The sequence below is a fragment of the Leopardus geoffroyi genome, chromosome X, assembly GCF_018350155.1.
Source record: "Leopardus geoffroyi isolate Oge1 chromosome X, O.geoffroyi_Oge1_pat1.0, whole genome shotgun sequence".
Taxonomy (NCBI): Eukaryota; Metazoa; Chordata; class Mammalia; order Carnivora; family Felidae; genus Leopardus; species Leopardus geoffroyi.
Window position 1 is genome coordinate 11,342,289 of NC_059343.1, and position 21,452 is coordinate 11,363,740.

Sequence of the window (21,452 nt, forward strand, 5' to 3'; positions counted from 1 at the left end):
GGGTATGAGTTTTTGGAGGCATATAATTTAATTGCTTCTGAAGACGCTGACGTGGGTGTGAACACTAGAAGGTTAAGTTACCAAATGTTCCCACTTGATTTCACTCTGCTGCTGGATGTATTCAAGAGCAACAAAAGTCACACCAGAAATGAGCCCTCCTATTTTCTAGAGACAAGGTAATCCACTGGAGCAAACTTCACAAGCCTGGCCAGACATGATCGTCACCCGGGAGCTTTTTAAGCTCTCCAGGCCCAGACCAGTTAAGTTAGCGCCTTTGGGGAGTGGAAAACAAATGAAGCCATCTTGATTTTTTAAAGACTTCTCAGGTGATTTCAATGTGCAGCCAGGTTTAAGAACCAGTGCTCTAGAGCTTTGCTTTTTAGGGTGTCACCCACTGACCACCAGCACCAGCGTCCCCTGGAGCTTGTTAGAGACGCAGACTCTTGGGCTCTACCTGAGACCTACCAGAATCAGAATCTGCATCATAACAGGATATCCGGGATTGGAGGGGGGGGGGGGGCAACAGCACACTGAAACTTGAGAAGTGCTGCTCTAGAACATACTGCAAATAGTCAATTTGAAACATGTACACATATTGCGGGGGGCCGGGGTGGCTCAGTCAGTTGAGTGTCCGACTTCGGCTCAGGTCATGATCTTGCGGTTCCTGAGTTCAAGCCCTGCGTCGGGCTCACTGCTATCAGCCTGTCAGCGCAGAGTTTGCTTCAGATCCTCTGTCCCCCTCTTCCTGCCCCCCAAAATATACACATATTTTAATACATACAATCTAAAACAAGGCACACTATGAAGGCATGGGACAGTGCCCCAAAGCTCTAAATAAAATTAATTTTCACTTGATGAGAAATGTTAAATTCATCACTATGGCTGCTTATGTTTTTCAGAAAATCTTATCTATTTTAATTATGAAATATCGTAATCATATAGAATAATCACATGTTGTGCTTTTTTTTACATGCGTGTCTTCTTAAGAGTAGCACTAGCTGTCCAGTGGCCTGAGATTATCATTCTGGCATTGGGAACCAAATGAGAACCCCACGCAACACCTTTTCCTATAACTGAAAAGGTGCCCTCTCAGCTCTATGTTCATATACACAAGGAGGAGACAAGATGAAATGCCATCCAATAGAATCCATGCCAAGCTAAAGAGTTTCACCTTAGTTAACAACACTGACCTGTGCTCACATGTATCGTGGTAAAACAGTTGTTCTAAATACTCATATGACTTTATTCCAGGAAGCACAAAATGCTTCAAATTAAAGTAGTCTGGCGGTGATATTTTCATAGAGAGTTTAGGAGACTTGTTAAAAGTTGGACAGCCAACTCCTGGCTGCCAGACCCTAGATGTCGTAATTCATCATTGAATCGTCAAATGCTCTTTCACACTTCTGTCTTTTAGGACAGATTGATAAAAGGGACAAAAAAAACTTGTAAAAATCCCTGTCATAAAGCCAGCTTTCTTCATCCCAGCCAAATATCCTGTCAACATGTTTCATTAGAGCACCCTTTTCTGGAATAATTCTGCCATGTGAGTTTCTGTCCTCTTAAAAAAAAAAAAAAAAAATATATATATATATATATATATATATATATATATATATATACACACACATACCTTTTTTGCTTCAAATCATACAGAGAAAGAGGTGAGAGAGAAGCGGGTGTAGTGAAATGAGCTGCTGTCAGGAGTCCTGCTGGCTGAATTCAGATCCTGTCTGGTACTATATTTGCTGTGTGATTTGGAGTGAGCCATGGTCAAATCACTCTGGGTCTTAGTTTCCTCGTCCGTAAAAAGGGTCTAATAAAGCCCTTTGTCATGGAATTACTATTAGAAGTAAACAAGAGTATGCATGTAAACAACAGTGCCTTGCATACAGCCAGCAGTCACCAAATATTTCCTTTCTCTTCCCTTCACCCGTTTTCTTTAAAAAAAAAAAAAAAAAAAAAAAACAAAAACCTCAGGAAGGGGCGCCTGGGCGGCTCCGTCGGTTAAGCGTCCGACTTCGGCTCAGGTCATGATCTCGTGGTCTGTGAGTTCGAGCCCCGCATCGGGCTCTGTGCTGACAGCTCAGAGCCTGGAGCCTGCTTTGGATTCTGTGTCTCCTCTCTCTGCTCCTTCCCATTCTCATGCTCTGTCTCTCAATAATAAATAAACATTAAAAAAAAAAACCCTCAGGAAAATGTCATCAGGAATCTAAACATCAGGGGCTGTTCATTATTCATCTTTTAATCCAATGAGCCTGTCACGTTGTCCCATAGACAGTACGTTACACACTGTAAACTTAGATAGCTACGTCTTCTTAAGAATCCAGGCCACTGGCCTCTAACTTCTAGCCCAACTCACAAATCTGTGGGAAAAGGGACAGACAGCTACCTGGAATAGAATGAGCTCTTTATGTAAACTTATCTTCTCCTTTTCATGGAAAATGTCCTCTGACTCTTTAAAATGATCCTCTGTATTATTTTGATTAATTGCCTACTGTTTAGTGCACAAAAGACTCACAACTGTATTATTAAAAGCCAACTTCGGGGCGCCTGAGTGGCTCAGTCGGTTGAGCGTCCGACTTCAGCTCAGGTCATGATCTCACAGCTCGTGAGTTCGAGCCCCGCGTCGGGGTCTGTGCCGACAGCTCAGAGTCTGGAGCCTGCTTCAGATTCTGTGTCTCCCTCTCTCTCTGTCCCTCCCCGGCTCCTGCTCTCTCTCCTTCAAAAATAAATAAACATTAAAAAAAAATTAAAAAGCCAACCTAATAAAAGCAAGCATTTAGGAGAGAATACAAAAAAAAAAGGTGTGGCTACTGCTAAACAGGTGAAAAAGCAGGAGGAAAGAGCCTCCTGCAGAGAGCTAGAATTGGAGCTAAGGATGGAAGTTTGAACTGTAATTCAGCAGGCAGACAAAAGTCAAAGAAAACCACTGGACAGAAAGAAGAGGACATGGAAAGGCCCAGAGATGTGGAAAAGCTTGGGCCACTGAGGGAACAGAGAGTTTCCCAAGTACAGGATATGGAATGAGAAATGATGGAAAGTGAAAGCCGAGGGGCATCTGGGTGGCTCAGACCGTTAAGCGTCTGACTTCAGCTCAGGTCATGATCTCGTGGTTCCTGAATTTGAGCCCCGCGCGGGGGGGGGGGCAGGGGATGGGGGGACTGACAGTGCAGAGCCTGCTTCGAATCCTCTGTCTCCCTCCCTCTCTGCCCCTGCCCTCTCAAAAATAAATAAACATTAAAAAAGAAACAGAAAACGAAACTCGAACTCCATCGGGGCCTGATTATAAAGGGCCTGGCAATCTCTGCCAACAGGGTCTGCATCTCTATCCTGGAGGAAAGCAACTTGGATAAGCACACAAGTGAATTCAGAAACCTTGAACACTGGATCTCATGACTCATAACAGAGGGGTTCTCCCGAGAAGCTCCGAGAGGCTCCCGAAGACCTGAAGCATTACTGCTACCTTATTGCAAAAATCAACCAAAAGCCGGGTACACATAGAGCCTAGGACTCAGCAGGAAGTCTCAGGGCCAAGCACAACACCTGCTACATAGCAGGCCACCTCTCAGATTTCCTGTGAAGTCCCAGCACCTTCTTAAGTGTGACAGATTATGGCTGCAATGAGTTTCAATGGAACAGCTGACTCTTTGTCAAGACTGTCCTAGGTATTTACTTAGAAGTCTCTCTCTTAGATTTCCCCATGCCTACCACAGGCCTATCATATGTTAGACGCTCAGTAAATATTTGACGAATGAGAACTGACAGTGAAGAAGCCAATTAAGACCATTAAACGCAGTACTTTTCAAACCGTGGGGTATGATGGACTTGTGGGTCGTGAAGCCAGTTCAGTAGCTCAACAGCAGCTTTTTTGAAAAATAAACACTGGGAGAAAATTAGAAAATATCGGCATGCATCCCGTTTTGGGAAAGCAAATACGACTTTGTGAAACTTTGGTTTCTGTTAGATAAACTAATGTGTGTGGGAGTCTCTGTGTGTGTGCGTGTCCCGGATGTCATTGGAAAATATGTGTCCTACTTTGGGTCATGGCAATAAGGTGCTTCCAGCCTCTCTCAGGCCAAGCGGACAAGTTCACCAGAACTTCTGTGGTGCAAACCTTCACAGATACACCGAGGAATCTGTCACAGGCCCAGCAGCTGGGGTCTGACGGCAGGGACAGGAGGTGGCCTTTGCACTAACTACCACACTGCACCCAAACTCCCAGAGCCCCCTGTGCCTGCCTTACCAGCCCACACCTACGCCCTACCTGAGGACTGGGATGCCCATGACCCTGTGGGCTCATCATGCGGTAACGTGTGCCTGCAGCTTGAGAGCTGAGTCCTCCTCAGTTGGGTGTGACATCTGCCTTAGAAGGAGGCCCAAGCTGAGGGGAGAAAAGGTGCCTACCCAGAACTTAAGTCTATTTTCCATGAAAATATATCTTCTTATAACCACACAAGGTTTACTCTTTGCCTTTGATTAGGACTTTTGTACTGACATCTTTGAAAAGGAAAGGGACAAGGATGCAGATTCGACATAGCTTCAACCACTTTATTAACCGGAAACTCAACTGGTTAACAATGAGATCAACAGAGAGCGATATTATTTTCAAATTGGGCCCAATCTCTGTCTTCTGTGTTTGTTGCAATCAATCTTCCCTCCGGGCCTACAGACAAGTTTCTGTCTGAAATCTTAAATCTGGTAACCATAGTAATGAAGCAGAGGGAAGGGGAGATCATGGAGATACACTACAGATACTCCAAGGGGGGGGGGGCACCTCATTTCACCTATTATTTTCCATTTTTCTTTCTTCTATTTTTTTCTTTCTTTCTTTTTTTTTTTTTTTGTAAGAGTTGCTTGCCAGAAGCTAGAGTCAAAGTGCTAGTGAGCAAACAGTTGCAGGGAAGGGAGAAGAGAGCTAGGGCAGAGATGATCTGCAAAACTAAATAATAATCCAGAATAATGGAGCAGAGATTGTGTTTCTGGTTCACTGCCCTGCTTTGCATGTCCTTGGGAGAAGCGCCACACAAGTGCCTCCTGACGGTTTACGGTGCTCACATGCTTCGGGAACTGCTAATTTTACAATAGAACCTACGGTCCATATTCATTTGAGAAGACCCAGCTTATCGGGATCATTCAAATTCAGAAGGGAATCATGACCGGCCAGAGAAAGCAGCTTTATAGTTTTGCAGAAAATAGGTCTGTTCTGCAGCTGTAGAAAATGAAGTGCTGTCCCACCGAGGTCTCTTTCCTCAGGCTAGGCCTCACTGCCCCGCTGTCAAAAGCGCCTAATGCTTCTCCAGGTCACACCTGGGTGATTTCATCATGACGTCTCTTCAAAGTTGAGAGGAAGGGATCAAGGGCAAGACCAAACATAGAACCAATCCTATTGATTGAGCCCTCAGCTCTGGAGTTTTACTTAGCTCCCTGCAGCGACAACCAGCTCACCAAACCTTGACGCCCAATAGCACTGACTCCTCTCCCTCTGAGCTCCTTTCAGCAGAAATTGAGCACAGGGTGGGAAGAGAATAAGGAAAGAGGTGGCTACTTGGAAGGCTGATATTACTGCTTGTAGCCTCTAGACGGTCAAAAGGGAATAAAGGTAGGACTCCAGGAACATGGTGTGTTGACCTCCAAAAATACATCAATTCAGTGCCTAATTCTTTATGTAATGTGAGGTTATACATTACTATTTGGGGGCTTATTTTATATTTTGTTTTACATACGCTATATTAGAATCTTCAAAATTCCAATTTTGAATTGGAAGGGGCTTGCTGCTTAAATGAAACCCTTCGAAATAATAAAATAAAATATTTTGCAAGTCAAAGATAACTGAAAGAGAAAATACACCCGAAACAAACCGTTCCTGTGGGGTTGATTATAATAGAGAAGGGTTTCTCAAAATGGATCAGAATGACTAGAAACTTCCAGGAGATCAAGGACGGTCATAGCAGGGCACAGCCTATTGAATATATCTTAACTGCACATGGGTCAGCATCTTCAATGTGTCTTCCTCTTCTAGGCTTCTTATAAGCCTCAGCAATTTTCATACACGATCACAGACTACCACAGTTAGTACGTACATAAATGGTCACCTAGTTGCTTAACCCACACGTTACCTCTATACCCAACATCTCCAACAAATGATTAAACACTTGAATACCTTTAGCAACAAGGAAGTCATTACCTTCCAAGTTGTTGTGCTCCACGTTCAGTCACACAGTTGTTGAAAGTGAGTTTTAACTTCCTTCCACGAATGAGTTGAATTCTGTCCCCTGTAATGTCAACCAATTGTCTCTAATTAGCAATCTTGGAGCTATTAACATAAGCCAGACTCATCTGTTTCTAAGGTCAGCCTCTCTCTGTTCCTTCCATGGTTCCTCAAGTGGTGTGCTTTCAGGGACATCAGCGCCTTGCACCTTACCCTGCCCTCAAGGCTATCCTGTTTGTATGTCTTACCCCTTTTCCTATCCAATGACCCAAGGACAACAGTCCATAAGCTAGGATATCAATAAAATTCTCTCTTTCTTTTTTTTTTTTTAACGTTTATTTATTTTTTGAGACAGAGAGAGACAGAGCATGAACAGGGGAGGGTCAGAGAGAGAGGGAGACACAGAATCTGAAACAGGCTCCAGGCTCTGAGCAGTCAGCACAGAGCCCGATGCGGGGCTCGAAGTCACGGACCGCGAGATCATGACCTGAGCTGAAGTCGGACGCTTAACCAACTGAGCCACCCAGGCGTCCCTGAAATTCTCTCTTTCAAGAATTTGAATGAAGAGTACTCTGATTAGATGATAGTAAGGACTTGAGTTGACAAGGTTCCCACAGGGTTGAGGCTGGGTTGGCCCAGCTGAAACATGCATAAGTAATGGAAGCTGAAAAGAGAAAAGCAGAAATGGGAGAGAAGAACAGCCATGCGAGTTTGAGAATAATCGCATTTCCTGACTTGCTCACTGGAGTTCCTGGGCTGGGGAGCCCTGCTCACACCATCGTCAATATCCTCATCATGACTCTCATCTATTGAATAGTTTTGTATACCAGGCACTGCTATAAGCCCTTAATGTGCACTATCACACTGAATCCTTTCTAAAACCCTGTCAGGAAGATGTCATTATTTCTCTTTTACTGCAGAGGAGACTGAGGCATGTAGAGGACTGAGTGACTTACCCAGCTCCCACACTGGTTAGAGGCAGAGCAAAAATTTGAAATCAGGAGTTCTGGATCCAGAAGTCAGGCTTCTTACCTTTACAGGGCACTGCTTTCCTGTCCTTGGAGATTCATGAGATTTTCTTACAATATTTTGTATAGTAATTTTTTTTTTTAATTTTTTTTTTCAACGTTTATTTATTTTTGGGACAGAGAGAGACAGAGCATGAACGGGGGAGGGGCAGAGAGAGGGGGAAACACAGAATCGGAAACAGGCTCCAGGCTCTGAGCCATCAGCCCAGAGCCCGACGCGGGGCTCGAACTCACGGACTGTGAGATCGTGACCTGGCTGAAGTCCGACGCTTAACCGACTGCGCCACCCAGGCGCCCCTGTATAGTAATTTCTTAAAGAAATTCCCCATTTATTTAAGCAACTGCGAAGCAGGTTTCTGTCTTTCTTAACAAATCCTCCCCAATTAAAATACAGGAAGATTAAAAGATACTAACTCCTGGCCAAATGGCACAGACAGGTGCCTTTGAGCTGCTCTGTAGTTGCACTAAAAAGTAGGCTCAGTTAACAAAATGAGGCTGCCTTTACATCAATCGCTTTTCTGTAACATATCTGTAATACTCTTATGTATCTTCCAGAGGCAGTGCGTTTCAAGGTGCTATTAGACAAACAATGCCATCTAACTTCCCTTTAGTTATTCCAGCCTAACATTACCCCTTCCACAGTATGCTATTGGTCTGTACATTCCTTTACCACAGCAGATATCACATTATATTGGAATCATTTGTGTATCAGTGTTTCCCAACCTCGGCACTACGGAAATCTGAAGCTAGATAATTCATGCTTTGCTGTGGGGGAGTGTCCTGTGCATTGTAGGATGTTCAGCAGTATCCTCGCCTCTACCCTCTAGATGCCAATAGCATCGTCTCCCCCATTATGACAACTAAAAAATGTCTCCAGACATTGCCCATATCCCCTAGTGGGTGGAATCACTCTTGGTTGAGAACCACTGGTCCACATGTTCTAACACTCCCCCACCCCAAACAATCCCACACTGACTTCAAGGGCAGGACTCGGTCTCTTTTATCCTTACTTCTTTTCAATGTTTGGTGCATTATAATGCTTAATAAATCTTAATTGAATAAAACTATAGTAACTTGCACTCAAATGGTGTTTTGTACTTATAAGCCTGGAGTCCCTGTATATCTGTATCTGGATTTGGTCACGAAAACAGAGACACTAATATACTACCAGAACAAGGGGTTTAATATAGATATTAGGGTTTATATGAATATGAGAGTAACTACAGGAATGAAGGTCTAGAAGGCTATAGCCAGAAAAAAAGGACTTGAACCTGAAGCTCTGGGTCGAAAAGAAGGTATTCACAGGGAAATCTGAGAAGCCACCATATCCAGCCTGGAAAGTGAGATCATAAAATGCGGGCCCACAGAAACATCTGTTATTCCACAATGTCTAACAAAGCAGCCTCATCTGACATCCTCAGACTTCCAAAAATAATAGCCTCTGCCTCCCTTCCACTTTTGAAATTTCTCAGATTCCTCTCACAGAGAAACCTTAACCTGGAGCCAATCAAGAAGGGAATTCTGGGAAGTGTAGTTTTCACCAGCTTTAGGCAGGCTCTTGTACAGGAATAGCAGTGCCAGGTAAACAAAGATAATCCCATAGAGTAATCGTTTTTTGACACTAAGTGTATATATGGAGAGAAAGGGGGAAAGAGAGAGAGAGAGAGAGAGAGAGGACAGGAGGGAGGGAGAGAGGGACTGGAGCACATAAATGGTCTGGAGAATTTGGCAGAGTCACAATCATCCAAGTGAGAAAGCAAGTAAATGCTTGATGTGATTTTGTGGCTGCTGCTGTTCTTGTTTTTCTTTTGGCAGAGGGCTCGTCCTCTGATCACCCGTCCCTTTCAGGCTGTGCTCTGTAGACAGTTTCAATGTTCACTTTGTTTGCACCCTGAACAGATGGCAAACTATGTTAATAATCGAACAGCTCATACTCCAGATGGAGGATGTTCCCCTTCATGCTTCTTAGATTTTCGGGTGTCTTCTGAGCATTCTAGCTAGACCAGAATTGACAGAGACTACGAGGAAAGAATTTCCAGACACAAGGCACGGCCTTGCTCTTGAGGAATCGAAACATCACCAGCATGTTATCGATTTCTGAACCACTCTCTAGGACTACAGCTGACATTAAGTAAAAATATTTCTGCTTTATAGATATTGACCCAAAAATCAAACAATTACTTTTAAATAATGGACTTCCAGTCCATTAAAAGTATGGTGCTGTAGGTGAGGTGTGGTCCAAAGTAGAGTGAAGTATGTATTGCACTTTAGAAAATTAGATTCAAAATATACATCGAAAAGACATATACCTCAGAGACTGTATGGCCCATGGAGTCTCAACCTTTTCACAGAAAAGGCCTGCTGACACCTGGGCTAGAAGACGAGCAGCAGGAGTTAAGGTCTGAGAGGTAACGGGGACATTGCAAGGACTTGTCTTTTACTGAGTGAGGTGAGACCCACTGGAGAGTTTTGAACTGATGAAGATCTGACTTGACTCACATTTTCACAGGATCCCTCTAGTTGCTGCACTGAGAATAGATATTATTGTTGGGAGAGAGGGTCTGGAAGCCAGGGGACCAGGAAGAAGACTATTAAAATAATTCTGGTGGGAACAGTTCTGATGAGCCACCATTGGGTGGCTCAGACCAGAATGTAGCATTGGGGGGAGTAAAAGGTGACTACATTCTGGTTTGGAGATTGGGCTGACTGGGCTTGCTGGTCCTAGGTGTGTTGCATAGCCCCCTGCAGGTGCAAGGGAGGCTAGAAAATGCAGTCTCCCCATGTGCGCATGTGTGGCCGGCTAAAACAGGGTCTCTTAAGTTGGGGTGATTTTGCAGTGTGTGGCGATGTCCAGGGACATTTTCTCATCGTCACAACTTGGAAGGAAGGGTGCTACTTGCATCTCGTGGGTAGCAGCCAGGGCTGCTGCTAAATATCCTAAAATACACAACACAGCTCCCTACCACAAGTAATTACCTGGTCCTAAGTGTCAATAGTGCTGCAGTTAAAAAGTCCTGAGGTAAAGAGGATCCACCACTGGAAATCTTAGAAAAATGGGTTTTTGTGGATAACTGGGAGTCTTAGCCCAATGCCATCCCTGGGTCCCAACCCCTGGCAAGGCATTTGTAGGCTGTGGCAACATCAGTTCTGGAATCCCAGCTCATAGCACAGCTGAGTTCCGTTTGTCCTCCTTGCCCACTATTTCTCCGTTGTTACTGGAGGTGAGCTTTGTTCTGAATAAGAGGCCCAGGGGGCTTTTGTTTTCATATGGAGACTTGTAAACCAAGTCATGTGACCGAGGCAATGAAGGAGACTTTGTGTAATGGTGGCTAAGTGATCCGCAGGACCACAGTGCAGGTGGTGATTTAAGAGATCTGTGAAAAAAATGTTCCATTAATTAGAATTTCATAAGATAAAACCGATGTTTGGTGAGGACAACAGATCTACAGGAATTTCATTCTCTTCACCAACCCAAATGGATGGCATGTCAGTTCAAATACCCTTAATATTATGCAAATACTCCTTAGTCTTTTGCTATGGGAAATAACTGATAAGGTCTAATTTATTTGATGAAATATTTGCATATATCTAATATATACTGTCTTTTCATTTGCCTAGCATTATTATTTTGACTTCCAAATAGATGGATAAATGAAAAATGTTTCTTTGTATTTTGGCATGTTTGTCTATGCCATTTATTTTCTTTGCAAGTCAGTATACAGTTTTTGCTAAGATTGTTCATGAGTTTAATCTAAATTTATGTATTTTCACACTATCTGGGCTGCTCACTAGTTTAATGGTGGGCCAAAAAAAATGGACAGTGTTTCAAATATAGACCACAAATACCTCTGTTTTATTTATTTATTTATTTATTTATTTATTTGAGAAGGAGAAAGCACAAAGGGGGGGGGGGTGAGGGGCAGAGGGAGAGAAAGAGAGAGAGAGAGAGAGAGAATCTTAAGAATCTGAAGCTCCACGCTCAGTCTGGAGCCCAACACGGGGCTTGATCCCACGATCCTGGGATCATGGCCTGAGCCAAAATCAAGAGTCGGCCACAAGGCTATCGAGTCTGTAGTGAGAGGGATAGGGATGAAAGTTCTTTGAGGAATATCGACCCAGAGGCTGCAGAAAGGACTGCGACTGGCAAAGAGAGGGAGATCAACTAAGAGACGATCACTAGCCCCTTCTCTCCCTCGGGGAACATATCCTTTCTGAACCTTTACTCAGAATCAAGAGGACCACCGCAAGCACAGTTACTGAATAACTGTCACAGGACTAGCACCGTACCGGGGGATGGGGTTACAGAGGTGACTTTGCATACTCTCAGGAGTTCACCCTCTAGTGACTGAAGACAATAGTGGAAATCAGCTATCAAAATCCAGAGTTCCTGACTACCTATTCTTTAACATAATTGGGAAGCAAAAATTTTTAAATAATAAAAAGGAAACTTGGAAATGTATTCTAAAAAGCAATAGGTAGCTAAACAGTCTTTTCCAGATTAGGGCAATCATAGATGATTTGCACATTGCCTTGTATATGTCAGCTACATTACCATGGATACCCTCACCAATTCTGGAGACTTGAGGCACATCTGACCACCAATAAATCTTTGTATGTATCTCAAGCATATGCCTTATATTATTCTCTATACACCCCGCAAAAAAACCCAAAAAACAAACAAAAAAAACCAAACCAAGGTCTTATTCATCTTTTGGTTCCCATGGTTCTCAAAATAAAGCCCCAAACAGGCAGTGTGGTTTGCAAGGCCCTACATGATCCAGCCCCTGGTCACTTGTGACACCTTGTCTCACTCCACTTTGCCCCTGCATTCCAGGAGCCTTCCTGCCCCCTCTCCATTGCAGCAAACCCTCCCATGTGAGACATCTCTCAACTCTGCCTTCACGTCTTTAATGCCTTTGATTTTTCAAGTCTCTAACAAAATGTCACTTTCTCAGGGAAAAGCTTCTCCTATCTGCCAGATTAGGTCAGGTCCCCCATTAATAAGCTCGCATAGTACCCTGTACCTATCCTTCAGAGCCCTTATCATAGTTTCTAATTATGTATTCCTGTGATTATTTTATTTACATTTGTCTACATCAAGATTGTGAGTTCCTTGAAGAAAAGAATTTGATCTGTTTTGCTTACCACTGGGTCCCTCGCAAATGGCACAGTGCCTGGCATCTCCTTAGGCATTTTCTGTCTGACTACTCAATCTAAAACATCCTCTCTGCCACTCATCTCTCCTAAGTATCTTACCTTGACTGTTTTTCTTCAAAAATCATATATCCGTGTGTGTGTGTGTGTGTGTGTGTGTGTGTGTGTGTGTGTGTGTGTGTCTGGGAATATCTTGTATGTGTGTATACATATATGTATATATGTATATGTAGGATAATGTGTTTGTGCGTGTGCATACGTCATTTCTTTCCTTGTTACTGCCTGTTTTCCCCAATAGAATGTAAACTCCAAAAAACCCGAAACTTCACCTTCTTGTTTACTGCTCTAGTCCCACCACATACCCAGCACATAATAGGTCCTCAATGAATATTTGTTGGAAATACAAATTCACAAATGGCAAGTGCTCAAAAAATGAATACCAGAAGGTTCCTTGTGCAAAAATTAATATAGCAATATGATGCACTGAAAAGAGATGCTCCAATGATAAGTTTTCTTCTGGAAAAATTGCTATGGACTGTCTGCCAGAAGGACACTTTGACAGTTTTAATTCATTTTACCACAACTCATTAATCAACAAAGGGTCATATTTGGTTTACTTTACTTTAAATTTGTTGTTCTGCCAAGTTCAGTCAGAGTCTTCATCCATAATCTTAAATGAAGCTATTTGGGGTTTGATAGGGAAAAATTCATAAAACTCAAAGACTTCCAGAGTCCTTGGAATCAGACAGTTAGGGGATCAGAAAGACTTGGATTTGAATCTCAGCTTCAACATTAGTAATATAATTTGGGGAAGTCACGTGACTTTCCCCAGTCTCGGTTTCTCCTGAAAGCATGTGATTTCCATGGTCAGTTTGGTGATAGGACTGACTGTGGTTTTAAGTGCTTAGTACATAGTTATAATCAAAAAATTATGCTTATTTATTATTCGTATTGATCCCCAAGTCCCTGTGACACAAAGGAGGAAATTGAGGCTGCAAGACTTGAGAATTTCTCAAGGCCATCCCTGCCACCCAAGTCCAGGTAATAGAAATCAGCAGGCCTTACAGCTAAACATTATCCAACCTTCATTTGCTCAGGGGACTTTTTTGGTGAACACCTGCTGGGTTTTGGACTCACAGTGTTTTCTAAGGAGGGCCAGAGACTCCATTATGTCCCCGTATTGATCGAGGCTTACTACATACAACCTTCAGTTCCAGCTGAGCCCTTTCCTGTTCCAACAGAAGAGAGCCTCGGTCCAATCAAAGAATCTGGGTGAGAAATGTGATGGAAAGAACTTTCCCCTACACCAGTTTTTAGGAATCCTTTTCTTTCCTCCTTTCTAGGGTATAAGAGAAAAATTGGAACCATGAGCTCCACTAAAATCTTTCATTTTATAAATGCCATGTCCTTTAATTATATCGAAATCATTCGCTTCTGACGAACAATTCGCTACATTGCAATTCTGGTGAGCTTTAGGTCCAATTTCACATCTAGACAGGAGATATTACAGACACAGAAATGAGTAAACTTTACAGTAAGTAAAAGTGAGGCCTGAATTAAATAAAATAATAAATCTCAAATGAGTTGCATGGTGCCATGGCAGTGCTTCATGCGGCAGGACAGGACTTAAGGAGATTTTCTAGGAGTGGGATATAGAAATTGAACATATTGAAGCTTGGGATGATTCATTTTCTGTGGGAATTTAATCAGTGCATAACCAAAGAGAGTGAGCTAGAAGTATTTACTGTTCAAAGTTACTGAAGATGGTGGGTCAGCAGCAATACTTAACTAATCGGTTTCCCGGCTAATTAGAAGAAGTGGAGAATATCTGAGTAAGATTCTTTCCTTACTGGGAAGATCTGATTCTCCCTGTGAATATGTTCAACTGAGCTGTGCCTACAGATTGCTCTTTATTTTAGCGTCAGCTTATCCCTGACTCAAGCTCATCTCCTTCTTACCCTCATATAGGAATCCTGCCATATTACCATAACATTTTATGCTGAACCTGTTATAAAGGCAATTAGTCATTCATTATAACACAGAAACTCAAATTGTTGCAATTATGTTTTCTGAATCAAAACCATACCGTTTGATGTGGAGAATTTAAGGTTCTGTATTTAAAATGCGTCGGATGAGTCATAACGGTGAATAAGAAGACCCTTAAACTAGCATTCGTATCTCCTGCATATGAAAAATTAAATGGATAACTCCTACCTACGACAAATTTATTTTTTGCAATGGAGGATTTTAAAGAATGGATTTAATTAGCTGTAACTATGCTCACAAGCATAATTGGAAGTACTGCTGAATGAATGAGGAAAGTATTTTTAAGAGCAGAAAAAAACCCTCTTAAAATTCCCTTTTGTTCATTATGCAACAAACGTTTATTAAGCACCCACGGTTTGTTGGGCACCGGACAACATAATGAGAACCCAAGCTGGCATCATTCTACTCTAGCTCTGGTCTTTCATCGGATGAGTTCATCTCTTCAGCTGTCCATTCACAGTATGTGAGGCAAGACTATAGAAACTAAATGAATGAGTCAGTCTGAAAAGAAACATGGATGTGGGTATTTAGGTTTCCTTTTGTTCTGCGTGCTAAAGCAGTTTACTAGCTAACCACCTTTCCTGTTGCTTCAGGGATCCAGGAATTTAAAAAGAATCTTATCTCACGTAGGCAGTGAACTATATGCTTAATCGTGAGTTTCTAAATGTTTATAGAGGTGAGAACAGCAATTTGCAAGATTCCACAGATATGGAAAGGAAAAACAGCACAGTAAATTTAGGCAGATAAGGGGAAATGTACTTTGAGGAATAGTTTCCATTATGAAAAGTAATTTTAGACTTAATAATATAGAATAGTTTCCGCATTTTAGAGCTGGACCTTAGAGCTCATCGAGGCCACTGGTTTCTAACCTTCTGCATCAGGGTCACTGGATTTTAAATCGCCCTAGAGATTCTAATTCATTTGATCTGGAAGAAGTTAGGAGGCGAGGCAGGCATGCATATACTTGTAAAAGTTCCCCAACGGTCAAAGCTGAGGCCCATAAATCTAGTCCAGCCTTGATATTTTTGGTATGAGATCCCTGAGGCCTTTAAAAAATAAAGAGCTTGCTTAAGATCAACAGCAGCTTACAACCCTTGGAGCCTGAGCTAGAACCCAAATATCCAAATTCCTAGTCTGTATCTCTCTTTACTAAACCAACTGACACAGTTTCTACTTCTCTCACTCAGTAGTTGAGATCTAATTACCAGTTGGTAATAGAAAGTCAAGACCGCCTATAACCCATGTGACTCCTAAGTCCCCTCCCTCTAATGACCTGTATGCTTCCTTTCTTGCTAAGGACTGAATAAGTCTTCTGACAGCACTGCAATGCTTAATATATCTATTTATTCCATATTTAAAAATACCTTTTTAAATACTTCATTTAGAACTTCATTCTTTATTTTTTTATGTTTATTTATTTGTTTTGAGGGGAGGGGCAGGGAGAAAGGAAGAGAGAGAATCCCAAGCAGGCTCTGCACTAAGAGCGAGAACTCTATCCCACAAACTGTGAGATCGCAACCTGAGCCGAAATCAAGAGTTAGACGCTCAACCGACTGAGCCACCCAGGCGCCTCTACCATTCACATTTTAAGGCAAAGAAAACAGATTCAATATTTGAATCTGAGTCCAATTAAAGTCTTCATTATTGAGCTTATATAGATAGCTGGGCACATGAAAGTACTCTAATGTCAGGCTCAGTTTTCTTAGCCAGTTACCTTATATGATAACGCCTTGAGGTTGAACACTTCCAGTGGGTTCTGAAAGTTCCATGCAAGTAGGGCTCTTATCCAACTTCATCAACTGTTTCTGAGTGCCTAGCAAAATGCCCGCCATAGACTCAACACTCAATAATTCATTGTTGCATGAGAAATTCCTTAATACATTTTGTTAAGAAATAAGACAGAGTATCTTGAACCAACTTGTATAGGACAATCCCATATAAATAAAAGTACTGAGATGATTTTATAAAGGTAGTTTTACAGTTACTTTATTCTAAGAGCTCTAGTCTGATTTTCCTGATAAAAATTTGTCCTTGCTGTACCACTTGAATTACAGTTGGGCTCTGATTCATATCATGTTAAAAGTACTTCACTCAGGGGCCGTCTGAGTAGCTCAGTTGGTTAAGCATCTGACTCTTGGTTCCAGTTCAGGTCATGATCTCACGGTTTGTGAGTTCGAGCCCCACGTAGGGCTCTGCACTGACAGTGTGGAGCCTGCTTGGGATTCTCTCCTTCCTTCCTCTCCTTCCTTCTCTCTCTCTGTCTCTCTCTCAAAATAAATAAATAAACATTCAGTATATCTTTTATATGTGGCTTAAGGCACAACTGATGTGCAATACAAACTCATGAAATAAAATTAATACCAAGTTCTCTTGGGTTTTGGGAAACATAACCATTGTTATTATCTGGCAAAATAAAAAGTGCAGTGCCTTTGGTGATTCCCAGAGGTTGTACAGTATTGTGGAAGGCAGTGAACTAGTTCCCAAAGAAGATTCAATCGATGGTTATTTAGAACTAAACTTTTATTAAGTAGGTCATTTCAATTCCACTCTTTCGACTCCACCATTTTAACCCAACCACACACCAAGATTCCATACGTTTGACTCTACTAAGGCTATCTGCACTTTACCCTGAGGTTATACTTTTTCAGTCTTTTATCTAATTCACATTGAAATAATCAACACAAAATACCACTGACATCTGCTAAAATGACACGTGTTTAAATATGGTAGAGATAACTAACAAAAGAATCAATGATAAAAATTCACACTAGAAAACAAGTGTTGGTGAGGATATGGAGAAAAGGGAACCCTCAGGCACTGTTGGTGGGAATGCAAACTGGTGTAGCCGCTCTAGAAAACAGTATGGAAGTTCCTCAAAAAGTTAAAAATAGAACTACCCTATAATCCAGCAACCACACTACGATGTACCCAAAGAATACAAAAACACTAATTCTTAGGGATACATTCGCCTCTATATTTATGGCAGCATTATTTACAATAGCTAAATTATGGAAGCAGCCCAAGTGTCCATCGATTGATGAATGCATAAAGATGTTGTGTACACACACACACAATGGAGTATTACTCAGCCGTAAAAAAGAACGAAAGCTTGCCATTTGCAACGACATGGATGGAGCTAGAAAGTACAATGCTAAGTGAAAAAGTCAGTCAGAGAAAGACAAATACCATATAATTTCACCCATATGTGGAATTTAAGAAACAAAACAAATGAGCAAAGGGAAGACAGAGAGAGAGAGAGAATCAGATCAAGAAACAGACTCTTAACTGTAGAGAACAAACTGATGGTTCCCAGAGGAGGTATGAGGGGGATAGGTGAGATAGGTGATACAGATTAAGGAGTACACTTATCGTGATGAGCAATGAATAATGTATAGAATTGCTGAATCACTGTATTGCACACCTGAAACTAATATTGTATACTAACAATATTAGAAAATAAAACAATTTTAAAAATTGGATCACCTAAAAAAAACTCGACACCAGAAAAATCAGTCATGGTCAAAATATTCAACACCACATAGTGGATGTTTAATCTCTGATATATAACTGAGATCAACTAGAAGACCAGAGGGGAAACAGGTATGCATATAAGGGGTTAATATTAGATCTAATATTAACCTTAAAGCCAATATTAATGGAAGGAACTAGGCTATGAATGGGCCACAAAACTAGAAGTTCCTAGCTTAGGGCCAGGTACACAGCAGGGATTCAGTAAATGATTTTTTGAATGACTGAATGAAGCGTGAATGAGTAAATGAACAAATGGTGCTCTACATGGAGTATAAAATTGGGATTTGGAGACTTGGCTTTAAAATAGTTCATTCAGGGGCGCCTGGGTGGCTCAGTCGGTTAAGCGTCCAACTTCGGCTCAGGACATGATCTCACTGTTTGTGAGTTTGAGCCCCGTGTTGGACTCTGTGCTGACGGCTCAGAGCCTGGAGCCTACTTCGGATTCTGTGTCTCCCTCTCTCTCTGCCCCTCCCCCACTTGTGTTCTGTCTCTCTCTGTCTCGCAAAAATGAATAAGTGTAAAAAAAAAATTTTAAACAGTTCATTCAAAGTTATGGATTAATAAACCAGATTTGGGGAAAGTCAGTGCTGAATATAATGTGTTTCTGTTTGTTAATTAATTAAAATGACCACAAAGTCATGATTCTTACTCTTAATCTCTCAGCCTGAAATTTAATGAACTGTATCTGTTCCATGAATAATTGAGTTGAACTTGAAAGAGAATTCCACATTCCCAAAGCCTCCCACACTATCAGTTAACTGTGATTTATCCTTTTACTTCTGAAGAATTTTAAGCATCTTCCATCTGATTTGACTGACAACCAATCTGTGCTTCCTCTGTCTTTATTCTCCCAGGAAGAAGATGTTACTCGTGAAAGTCGTTTTAATTTCAGTGGTTATGGGATGGGTCACTGCCTCCAAGTGAAAGATGGAACAGCTGTCAAGGCCACACCTGCCAACCCGCTCCCACAACCCCCAAAAGATGCAGATGCCATCAAGAAGAAGTTTGTGGACCGGGCAAAAAGGATTGACACGATATCTCGAGCTGCCTTCCCATTGGCCTTCCTCATTTTCAACATCTTTTACTGGATCACATACAAGATCATTCGGCATGAAGATGTCCACAAGAAATAGATGTGCCCTTCGGACCCTGGACTTTCTTGCCTAATTGTTGTGCTTGTAAATACACAGTGAAATTGTCTTTCTATCACTTTGACAGAGGAGATGACTAAGGGAGGGGGGAGGGAAGATCATGAGGGCAGGTTTCCTGGCACGTACATGAATAAAGATAAGTTATCTGGGCAATGACGGAAAATGTTTGCACAAAATTAAGGTGTTGCAGAATCACGTGAGCATAATTCCCTTCATAGTCTTTAGCGTTGTTATTTCAGGTGATGTATTAATTAGACAGGATATGCAAGGTCAAGTGCTTGAGAGCTATTTGGTTTGGTTTTGACTAATTCTGGTACTGAAAAGTTAGCTTAAAACACGCACACGCACACACACACACACACACGCACACACACACACACACACACACACACACACACACAGAAGGAAAATGCTTACCATCTGACCATAGTGACTAGCCTATAGTGAGTTGAGGACCAAACTTTTTCAGGAAAATGCTGCCTCGTTTTTAAAACAAGTACCCTGAGCTACGTTCTTTACGGTGTCTGTAATTAGTGTTTCACCCGAGAAATCCTTTTGTGGGTTGTAAATTATTTCTATTTATTGAGAAAACAACAACAAAAAATAAGCACCAACCACAAAGAACAGATTTCTACTTTACTGTCCGTGTAGGTGTGCAATTTAATATTATTTTTTGTTCCTCAGTGTAATTTGGGGGTTTAAACTGTGTATTGTGTAATTGATTTGATAGTATACCCTCTTAAAAATAGATGCCCATCTTATTTTAGATCCCAATCAGCACACTGTATTTTTTTTTGCTTTGACTATATTGACATGCGACTTAAACTGCTCAAGTGTCACTTAGCCATTGCAGCCTCTCGGCCACAGTATTTATGGAGATGGTATGTCCTGAACGGTGTAGCTCATATTAGCTTGAACTTTCCATTTCTGCTCTCATTGTAGGTGTAACTACTAGTCCTAATGTCAAACGACCATGATTTCTACTGTCAATCCAAGTGAATATCGTTTTAAATATCCTTAATTAACTTACAGAATTTTAAAATTGTACTGTGATTTTCATAACCCGTTGCCTTTTTGGTACCAGAGCTACGTGGTTTGAATCCTGGCTACATGTTTTAAGTAAGAAAACAAATAAAAGACGTATTTTTGCTTACTCAGATAAAAGACAACCTGTAAAAATATAATGAGAAACTTAAATTTTACATGTGCTGTAAAAGGGATTATTAAAAAATATTTGTTCAATTTCAATAAAGCTAAGTGTGCCACAAAACTTCCCAAAAGTCTTTCAATTTTTGCACTACAATGTAAATAATTTACATGACAATGGTAACCTGCATTTTTGTTTCTGGTCTTCCTTGTGAGCTTAAAGCACTTATAGCTATTACACTATGTTCTAATTTAATAGGAGCTTATAGTGTCCCCAAGAAGAAAGAAAAAAGAAGTCATTCTCATTGTAGAAACAGAGAAATGGGGATGTGGAACTATTGGTAGTCACTGTGAGCAGAATCTAGTATTGGATACTTCATACGAGATATGAGAAAGTTCCAAAGAGCACTGAGGAATCATGAAACCTCAAAGTGGAAAGAAATTTAAAAGAACAACCTGTGCACTTAGCCATTCTGATTTGGTCAGGAATGGAGTTCCATGATGAAAAAACAATTCTGAAAACCTCAGTGAAGTCCAGGTAATTCACCTTGACCCTTGCAGGCTTCCCTTAACCAAAGATATCCATCGGAATACTTTCAAGAAGTAGATTCATAAGTAGATGTTTATGGCCTTTTAAACCTCTTCAAATATTGAACCATTTCCACAGAGAGGAATATTGCAGAATGGCTAACAGGAGGAATTCGGGAGATAGGGAGACTAGCTTGGCCACCTATCAACAGTGTGATCTTGCGTAGGTTGACCTGACTTTTCTGAGTAGCTCCTGTTTCATAGAGTTTTAAGAGGAAAAACTGAGAAAAATACAAGTAAAGCCATTATCTCAATGTCTAACACAGTAAATCCTCAATTACTAAGAGGTAACAATAATTATTATTGCCATGAATAGTATTACTTGTCCACTGAGCAAGAAGCTTCACAATTCCTCACTTTGGCAAGGTTAATGCTATGTTTTTTGTATCATTCCTAAAACATTATTTCTGTCTTATTGTTCATTCCTTTCCGAACAAACAAGGCAAAGTCTTTGATGGGTCTCATTTCTCTTCCTCCCACTGAAAATAGTAAATTGAGGCTAAAATGCTTCCCAAACATGGGCCTGACTCCCTAAGAATTCTAGGAAGAGCCCTGATATTGCACATGGAGCAATGAGGAGGCACCTTGGGAGATAATCCT

The 21,452-nt window shown here is 41.4% G+C and overlaps 1 protein-coding gene across 3 annotated transcripts in view; it reads left to right on the top strand.

Annotated features, from left to right (window-relative positions):
* GLRA2 (glycine receptor alpha 2) overlaps window positions 1–20,388 on the top strand; it is a 173,447-nt gene extending 153,059 nt beyond the window's left edge. For all 3 annotated transcript variants that reach the window (XM_045472631.1, XM_045472630.1, XM_045472632.1), the window contains exon 9: window positions 18,822–20,388. In XM_045472631.1, coding sequence (XP_045328587.1) covers window positions 18,822–19,100 — 279 coding nt within the window. In that variant the 3' untranslated portion in view covers window positions 19,101–20,388. The remainder of the gene's footprint in view (window positions 1–18,821) is intronic.
* The last annotated feature ends 1,064 nt before the right edge of the window (window positions 20,389–21,452 follow it).